The sequence below is a fragment of the Tupaia chinensis genome, unplaced genomic scaffold (assembly GCF_000334495.1).
Source record: "Tupaia chinensis unplaced genomic scaffold, TupChi_1.0 Scaffold148874_1, whole genome shotgun sequence".
Classification (NCBI taxonomy): domain Eukaryota; kingdom Metazoa; phylum Chordata; class Mammalia; order Scandentia; family Tupaiidae; genus Tupaia; species Tupaia belangeri.
The window spans coordinates 1,158,862-1,168,790 of record NW_006208722.1 but is presented as its reverse complement, the minus strand read 5'-3'; the positions used below and the strand labels follow the sequence as shown (position 1 = coordinate 1,168,790).

The 9,929-nt window shown below is 45.1% G+C and overlaps 1 protein-coding gene across 1 annotated transcript in view; it reads right to left on the bottom strand.

Annotated features, from left to right (window-relative positions):
• The window catches only part of GATM (glycine amidinotransferase), a gene marked incomplete at its 5' end in the record, with an annotated part of 19,847 nt that extends 9,934 nt beyond the window's left edge, over nucleotides 1–9,913 (bottom strand). Inside the window, 3 exon segments of the mRNA XM_014585109.1 lie at nucleotides 296–491; nucleotides 8,170–8,388; nucleotides 9,869–9,913. Coding sequence (XP_014440595.1) covers nucleotides 296–491; nucleotides 8,170–8,388; nucleotides 9,869–9,913 — 460 coding nt within the window.
• Between the last annotated feature and the right edge of the window lie 16 nt (nucleotides 9,914–9,929).

Genomic DNA, 9,929 nt, shown 5'->3' with positions numbered 1-9,929 from the left:
AGGAATAACTGCTTTGAAAGAAGATTACTCCGGATTTACCATGGAGTTTAGAATATATGCATCTTACTCGAAATAGGAATAACTCCTTTGAAAGAAGATTACTCCGGATTTACCATGGAGTTTAGAATATATGCATCTTACTCAAAATGAATCTAAGTATTTCTAAATAATCTTTAAAGTTTTGAAGGATTAGTAAAAGAAAGAAATCTCCAGGAAATCCCTGTAACATTCTTCTTACAGTTTAATCAAGTGAAAAATCAAGGCACTAGCAGTTTAGTTATCTTATCTTGCTTACCCGTAGACTCAAAATCAGGAGTTTTATACTTGAATGACCAGTCAATGGGGTCAGGCCTCCTCACGGTCACTCCTTCCATTTTTAAAATATTGCACATTTCTTCAATTTCAGCAACAGCCTTCTTCAAATGATCTTTGGGAAAAAAATGGCCTCCATGCTTCTGGTAAAATGGCCAGTACTTTTCATATGTGTTGGCCTAGAAGCAGAAAAGGAAGATGGAATACTAGCAGGGGAAAAACACCATTCGCCATAGGTTTCTAGGCGATGAACATCTCCCTGTATCACATGATGGAATCGAGACCAACGCATGTTATTCACTGTCGATCCCCATCCCAAGCACACTGCCTCTCTGGGCAGACACTCAATGTTTATTGAATAAAAAACTCTAAATTACTGTGACATGTTAAGGTCTTGTGTTCCTTCTGCCTGAGATCTTGTGCCCAACTAGTAACAGCGTATCTGTCCTCAGATAGGCTTGGGATCCACTTAGTCAGTTTTTACCATGCTGCACAGACAGACCAGACATGGGTGCTCCTGTTAGAGAGACTCGGTGACATCAAACAAGAGGACAAACAGATAGAACGGAATAAAAACACGTGTACTAAGTCAAATCCATGGGCTATCCACGCATGCCAGAATTCTGTCTGGAAATAGCACAAAATGTTTTGTGAGGGAAATAACAGATCTTATGCCACCTTTAAGATTAAGGAAATGCCTTCGAATAGACTTTGTTTCTTTCAAAAACCCATCACTGATCTTCCCATTCAACAGAATGAGCCCCTGACAAAATGGAGTCGTACAACTCTGCCTGTGGTTCTTCCTGCCAAGGTGTCTCGCCCCACGGTGCCTCGCCTCTCTTCGATCCATCGGCGTTCTCACAGCACTTCAGATGTTTTTGTCATAGAAGGCAGTCAATTGACAAAAGAATACCTAAAATTTTAGTAGCTGAAGAAAGTGACACTTAGAAACCAAATGCTTGGGGACCAGCAGTTGGCGTAATGGCTATGTCACTGGACTCCCATGTAGTGGACCGCAGTTCGAGTCCCGGTCGCAGTGGCTTAAACTCACGCCTGGCACGTGTGCATGCATGCCCAGGATCCCGAGAGGAGAATGGAGGAGAAGGGATTGCAGCATGGCCATCTCCCCCACGGGGGGCAGGGGGATGATTTCTCACTTTCTGTCTGTCTTTCTGGCGAGCGCACGTACCCTATAGCAAAAACCTCTCTTATGAAGAAAAAAAAAAAGAATACAATTAACGACAACCTGCTGTGCATCTCAGAGTGAATAAAAAAGAGGATTTTGAATGTTTCCAACACAAAGTACTGACAGATGTTTGAGATGATGGGTATACTAGTTACCCTGATTTAATCATTATACGTTGTAATCTTTTGGAGAAAAATCACATTGTGCTGCCACAGAATGTATACAAATCATGTCAATTAAAAATGAATACTCTAAAAAATATTTCTTTATATCATTGAGCAACCACCAGCTCTGACTCTGTGGATGTGAGGGCTTCCATTATAAATCAGGTAAGTACTAGACAGTGAGGAGGCTGGGTAGCGGGCAGGAGCGTGTCAGAGTAGATGAAGTGAATGTTCACTTTGGCTAGGTACTCCTCTCTCATTCTGTCAGCACTCCCAGCAATCCCACCAAACACACAGGGCAAGCGCTCATCCGCTCGTTTCACATGCAAGGAAAGAGACGCAGGGAGGACACGTGTTCCTTTCTCCCTAAACAAGCAGGACTGGGCTCTCGCTGTGCTCCTGGTACACTGAGGGACTTGGCGATGTTACACCTGCTTAAACTTTGCTTATGTGTTTGACAGAGGGTGTGTTTGCTGTCAGAGAGAGAGAAAGAGAGAGTGAGAGAGAATGAGAAAGCGTCCCCCATGAGGGACAGTCATTTTGTAATCCCTTCTCTTCCATCTCTTCTTTCAGGATTCTGGCATGCATGTGCACTTCGTGTGTTTTAAAGCAGCCAGGTCTGGGACTCCAATGTGTAGTTGGCCACGTGGGACCCAGCCACCTTAACCACTATGCCACTGGCTGGCCCTGGACAAATATTTTTAACTTGATGTATGAAAACCTTTTTTTAAGCAATTTTTTGCTACAGGGCATGTGTAGTTGCTAGAGAGACAGAGAGAAAGAATGCAAGAAATTTCCTCCTCAGGGGTGATAGCCACACCACAATCGCTTCTCCTCTCAGAATTTGGAGCATGCACGCACATGTGCCCAGCATGAATTTCAAGCCACCAGGTTCGCGACTCGAACCACAGTCACCATGTGGGAGTCCAGCAAGGTAACCATTATGCCATCTGCTGGTTCCATGTATGAAAACTTTTAAAACTGGAATTGCCTGGAGTTGGCAGGTGATGTAGTGATTAAGGCACTGGACTCCTACATGGCTGACCGTGGTTTGAGTCTTGGATCTGGTGGCTTGTTTTCTTACTTTTCCCTTCTCTCTGGTCAAATTAAAAACAATAATAAATAAAATTAAACAAATAATTCTCAAAATAAAAACTGGAATCACTTAACACAGTTTATATAAGGGGTCTTCAAACTTCAGGGAAAATGCATATTATAGTAAATTATGCATAGATTTTCATTTTTTCCCACTAAAATAAACTTGTACTTTAATTCTATTTTTCCATGGGCTTTTTGAAGTCCCTTTGTATTGTTTCCAATGAGTAAGCTGTTCATCAAGACTAGACTAAATGCCTAGTTGTCTGTCTGTTTTCTTTGCATAGTTGCCTGAGGGCTCACCAGAAAGAGAGAGACAAGAACAGTGAGAAGGGAAGAAAGTATCCTCCACTGGGGTGTGGTCACACCACCATCCTTCCTTCTCTATCCTATTGGGATTTGGGGCATGCGTAAACTGAGTGGCATTCGAGCCGGGAGAGCCAGGATACAAACTGCAGTTAGCCATGTGGGAGCTGGCTCCCTTAACCAGTAGGCTAGAGTTCAGCCCAAGATGTCTACTTCTTTAACATCAGACATTTTCTAGGTTTTGTGTCTCTACTGTACTTCCATTTTTACCTCAGTCTGTTAAATATCAAATAAAAAAACAGACCTGCCTCTTGTTCGTTTACAACAGGTAGGCTGGAACTCAGCCTGGTGGATGAAGAATAGTTGAAAAACGGGTCTTTACAAAATGTGAATGATGCCAAAGAAGATTTAAAACAGGGTTTGGGACACTACAGTCGGGAGGCCAGATCTAGCCGATGCCTGCTTCTGTAAGTTTTACGGGAACACAGGCACGCTCCTCCGTGTACGTAATGTCTATGGCTGCTCTTACACTGCGATGGCAGGGCTGAGTCGAGTAGTTGCGAGAGACGGATGATCTGTAAAACCTGGATTATGTATTATTTGGGCCTATTTAGAAAAAAGGGCCAATTCCGGATCTGAATGATTAATGAGCTCTTTTACCTCCAAAGGCAAACAGCAGGCTCCATTTCTGACCTAGGAAAAATGTCAACAGCATTCAACATTCGAGTGTTTCCTAAAACCAACCTACTCTTTCAAGAAAGAAAACAAGACGAAAGCATGGTGTTGTTTTCTACTCCTAGGAATTCCGGCAACAGCAACCAGAAAGAGGATAAAAATGACTGTCTAAATTCCTCTCAGACACATCCTGGTACTACGCATCCATTCACACTCCTCCTTTTCATTCTAGGCACATCTCCCACAGTCTACCAAGGGACAAGAAGCCTTTGAAAATTTAACACTGGGGTCCAGCAGATGCCGTTGTACTGTTTGGACAGACTCCTTCCAAGTATCCTGTGGACTACTAGTGCAGAGTAAAGCTGGCCTTGATAAATATAAACTTTCCCGGGAGAAAAAAGGTATTTGAACAAGTGTGAGTTTTCTGGTCTAGCTTATCATCTGGCAAAGGCTGGATGCAGTCCAAAGGATCAGGGCTCATTATGTTTTCTGAGAGATGGACATTGTTTACACTCCTTTGTAAACGCGCTAATGAGCTTTCAATCATTGACCGAGTTGTCTGCGAGATAAGAAACACTCTATGGGACGCTTAGCATATGGGGTTTGTAATAATGTGTGACAGAGATGTGGCTGCATTCCTAGAAACATTCCAGTTATTCAGAACCTAACACCCTTCACGAGGGTTTGCCAAGAGAAGTTTTAAAATACTGTCTTTAGAAGGCTACGAAATGTGAATAGAAACTCATTTCTTATTTATAACTTACATTAACCTTGATTAACTCTGTATTTTATACAAGATCCTTTGTCAGGGATTTATCTGAAAAAAGACAAAAAAAAAAAAAAGTCCACATATTCGACATTAAGTATTTACTATGTCTTGTAGAATAAAAAGCCATACAGCTTTTTAAAATTGTGGGGTCAACAGGTGGCATGGTGGCATGGCCCACATGGCCAAATGCAGCTTGAGTCTTGGACCTGGAGAAGGATGGAGGAGAAGGGACTGCAATGTGGTCATCCCCCTTGGGGGAGGGAGGTAACTTCTCACTTTCCCGCTCACTGTTTCTCTGTCTCTTTTCAGTGAGTACACATGCCCTGTGGCAAAAACCTTAAAAACAAACAAAACAAAAACAAAACACCCTGTGTTTCCTGACAACTTTCTTTAAAATTTCTTGCTAGCACTACATCTTCCAATATATTATACGATAATTGCTTATAAATAGTTTACTACAAGGACCAGCAGGTGGCACAATGGTTCTGTCACTGAACTTCCATGCAGTCAAGCACAGTTCAAGTCCCAAATTCAGTGGCTTAAAATTCATGGTGGGTGCACGTGTTCCCCAGAGGAGAACAGAGAAGGGACTGCGGCACAGCCATTCCTCCTGAGAGGTAATTCCTTGCTTTCCGTCTGTCTCTCTCTGGCTCTCCAGTGAGCACACATGCCTTAGAGCAAAAATCCCTGGGGGGGTGGGGGGGGAGTTTACTACAGTAAACTTACATCGTTTCTAAATTAATATAGCTGTGTCATTCTTCACAAGGGGGCCCGGGCATGTCTAATATTTACTTCCTTCTTCCTAAAGACCTAGCTTAGCATGTGGCATAGAACAGAAGTAACCAGATAAACAAATAAAGTCAATTCTGCTAATATTAATATCTACCACCAGTACACCCCAATGTAGTCTCATGTAACGGAAAACTGGATCCATACAACATTAATGAGCTATAGCTTTGTCCTTTAAAATACTTAACATGTAACCTTTTACATTCATGTTTAATCTGACTGGAGCCCAGAAATTTGTTGAATCTTGCACAAGGTTCAGTAGCTGATTAACCGAGACTGCTATCAAGCTTTTATCACATTTCTAGTTTAATCCCAGTCTCCCGATTTCAGCATGGTACATTTCCCACAAGCCCATGAAACTACAAAGTCTAAAGTCATAAATCAAGTGACAAAGAACTCGAAATAATGTCTGAGAATTCTGATTCCATAAGATCACATGGTATGAACGCCAGTCGTTTAAAGACAAGTCGAAAGATAAATGATTGTCTGAGTCTGAACTTCAGTTTTATGCAGTTCAGATGATTAGGGAAGAGAACAAACTATTTTCAAGAAAAGACTTTACAAGGTCTTGGGCCAGTGTGTGCCTTGGTAGTTAATGCACTGGAACCTACATTGCCAACTTTGTGGTTTGCGTCCTGGTCCCAGTGGCTTGAAAATCACACTGGTGCATGTGTGTGCGTGCTCAAAATCCTATGGAGAATGGAGAAGAAGGGATTGGGGCATGGTCATCTCTGGGGCAGGGGTGATTTCTCACTTTCCTTCTCTTTCTGTCTCTGGTGAGTGCACATGCCCTATAGCAAAAATGAAAAAACAAAAACCAAACAAACAAACAAAAAGGCTTTTAAAAAATATTTGGCTAGAATGTAAATTAATATCTTTACCAAATTCCAGATATCAGAACCGAAGGTAGTTTCAGAACATTAAAAGAAATTATTACTTTTTCTTTTTTTTTTTTAAAGAGCAATTTTTGCTATAGGGTGTGTGTGCTCATGGAAGTGGCAGGGAAAGACAGAGAGACAGAAAGGGAGAAATCACCCCCTGGGGGGATGGCCATGCCACAATCCTTTCTCCTCCATGCTCCTCTCGAGATTTTGGGCATGCACACACATAGGCCTGGCGTGAGTTTTAAGCCTCCAGATCTGGGACTTGAACTGAGGTCAACCATGCAGGAGTCCAACGACATAAACCATTATGCCCTACTTCTTCTATTGCCCTGCCTTCCACATCTAACTAGAGATGAACTTTCTTCAAGACAACGTTCTAACTAGTTAGCACCTGACTACTGCTTTTTCCTTGGCTTACCTGGCACTTCAGTGGCCTTGCCAGTTGGTAGGCATAAGATACTTAGTCTTCCTTTCTATGAGAACATGGTATCTCTTCAAATTATAAAGGTGTTCTTTTGTGCTGATACCTCTAGAGCCCCAGTACATGGTTGGTAATATTTTTAATGAAGATGATGACACTGTCACAAACTTATTCCTTCAATCCACACCACAAATAACAATGTAAATATTCAGCAAGAATGTAAGTACATTGATGATGTATTTGTAACCCATTATTAATGGATGCTTGGGCTGTCTCTATAATGTGGATGGTGTTCTCTCAGATAGTGGACCCTTATGCAGTTTTCAAACCTGAACACCAACCCACAGAGGCCCTGGCCATATGAATATTACAGAGAAAGAATGCTAAGAGGTTTTTAAAAAGAGATCATACTTTTGGCTAAAGAAATCCTGGAAGGCTTTGTGAAAAGTTATTGTTGGAGCTAGGTGGAGAAAGGTGTAAGCTGCAGACAAAAGGGTGAAGGATAACAGGTAGAAAGGAGACTTAGGTGGGAGCAAAAGAGTGGGGCGTGTTAGGAAACAGTGGGTCTGGCTACTTATATCGTCTTGTAGTCTGCTGAAAACCAGGATGGAATATTAGAGAGAACTCAAACAGGAAGGAACACCTGCTAACCTGTCATACTTACACGCCTCTAAGATGAGCACTGATAGAAGTGGGGAGTCCGAGAAACATAGGCCAGAGTGTTTGTGAAGGATCTTGAGTAACAGGAAGACTTTATCCTAAGCAATGTGGGGGACAGGCTAGCAAAATAGGGAAGTGACAGGAGCAGGATGAGTAACACAACCAAATTTGGGTTTTTAAAAAAAAAAATCACTGAGAGCAGCTGGAAGGTGGTTTGGAGAGAAGAGTGAGGCAAGGAGACCAATTAGGAGTTATGTGCTATAATCCAGGCTGCAGACAAGATCTTGACCTGAGGCAGAGAGAAAAGGATAGAAGCAAGATGCGTTTTGACCAAAAACTCACTAAATCTTGAAGAATGGATGTAGACGGGCTGACTAAAGGAGACATCAAAGATGACTCTTTGTGGTGTTTTAGCTTATTAGATAGCAATGCCAAAAATTCAAGAGGGAAGGAAGAAAGGCCTGATTGAGCAGGGTGGCTGGCAACTGAACTCTAGAAGCGCCAAGTTTAAGGTCCCGGGCCACATCCAGTATGCGGTTTAGCAAGTTGATCTGGACGGAGCTCAGGAGAGAGATGGGGGCCAGGGCAGAGCGGTGAGTTGCAGTTGTGAGAACGGCTAAGAGAAAGGGGCCAAAAGTGACATTTTGTTCAATCTCCACCATTCCAGACTGAAAAAGACCCAGGAACTAACATTCCCAGTGAAGGCCTTTCAGAATCCAAGGGAAAGGTGTTAAGAAGGAAGGAGTTACCATTTGTGTAAACAGTGTTGACTCAACAGCACAGAGGTATCAGAGAAGGTTACATTAATCACCGGATTCAGGAGGCCTTGGGTAGTAAACTCACAGAGGCCAGATGGCAGAGGGTGAGGAGAGGACCTACTTCCAGACCTGTGAATACCCTTGCTTTACCTTCACCTCCACGGTGAACGGTGGCACACAGGCGTTTTCTGCTCTGCCCACTATCACTTCCTCTAAGGGGTCCCATTCGTTGTAAGAGGAGACAGGACAGTCCTTGGGTAGAGGATCCGTGGCCTTGTCGTCAGCTGCACAGGAGTTCTGGGAGGAGGCTGTAGCTGCCTGGGTGCTCTGGAAAGTTCGCTGCACCCATCCTGTTAGGGTTCTTCCAAGCTTTCAAGAACAAAGAAAAGATTATTGTGTAGCCCTACGCAATACTGGGGGGCGGGGAGGAAGTGGAGATGGGATGAAAACCCAGCAGAACATAGACATTTAAACTCCTTCAGGAGACGGTAAACCAAGCATTACTAGTGTGTAGGTGAGTAGTGGGATTACAGGTGACTTTTTACCTTCTGGTTTATCTATATAGTCTTTCTATGGATTATGTTCATTGCTGCAATTCTTTAAAACCCCCTCAGAAGATCCTGTCCCCAGCGACCATACACCTCCGTTATTATCTTAGAAGGGGGGGGGTCTTCAATCAGGCTTTGAGCAACTCTTCAGCAGATGCTGGGTCACACTCCTTCCAGAAAAAAACACACAAAGCTGCTCGGGATCTTGCCGAGTCCAGCTGGGAAACGAGGGGGTAGGGCTCTCCTCTGTTTCAAGTGAAAATGTGTAAGTATTTATAACGGACCTCGTCTTTCAGAATAATCAGCTTCCAACTGAAAACTTTTTCTCTTTGACATACACTTCTTCGCAGGCTTTGGCACTTCAGTTCTGAGAGTGACCAGCGCCATCTGCTCCGAGTTACAGATGGTCCGCAGTACCCTAGCCAAGACAAGGATTAGCCCAGGCACACATTCAAACAACTGAAAAGGAGAGCTAACAACTTCAAAAAGGCCTTCTTAAAATGCAGGGCCTGTGAGCTCCAGAGCAGGGAGCGTCGCTCCCCCGCCAGGCAAACCTCAGTCCCCACCTTTTCCCCATCCTGCCAGAAGCCTTAAGAGTCGGGCAGGAGGGCAGCAGGGGTGGAGGCCGGAGTAAGAGGGAGAGTAACAGCTGTTCTGGAACGAGTTGCTGGGGAAAGCCAAGCGGCCGAGCTATTCCAGTCCTGCGAGCCAGCAAGGGAGGGTCTGCGCCGCGCAGACTTCCTAGGAAAGGGGAGAAGGGGTGGGGACCGGGGATCCGGCAGAAACGCTGGGAAGAGGCTGAACTGGGGCCAACTCCTCTGGCGACTCCGGGACTCCACGTTACACTTGACTGAGCCTGCTCGCTGGCTCTTCGCCTCCGATCCCCACTTTGCCTCTTCTCCCCATCCATTCACCCTACTCGCATTTCCCCGAGAGCTTCCCACGCGTGTGTCCACCCTGGGCCCTGAACCCCAATCACGCCAGCCACCCTTTCACTAGGCGGAGGCCCTTGCCGTACCCACCCCCGCGTCCCGAGCTCGGTTGCGCGAACCAAGATCTGGTAGAGGAGGGCGGTGCCCCTGCTCCGTCCGCCCAGCTGCTCTCCACGAGAGGGGGCGCGCAACGCCTTCTCGTACCCCGGAGACACCGCCAAGTTCCCGGAGGCAGCAGAGGCTCTCTTGAAGCCTTAGGGTCCCCCAGAACGGGCAGACACTGTCACGCAAATCTAGCTGGGCAAAGCGAGGGGACGCGGCGCGCGGCGGGGACACGCGGCCGCCGGACGAGGCCGCTGGCGCACGCACCCGAGACCCGATGTAGTGCACCGCCTCGGCGCCCCGGCTCCCGCCCCGCAGGGCCCGCACC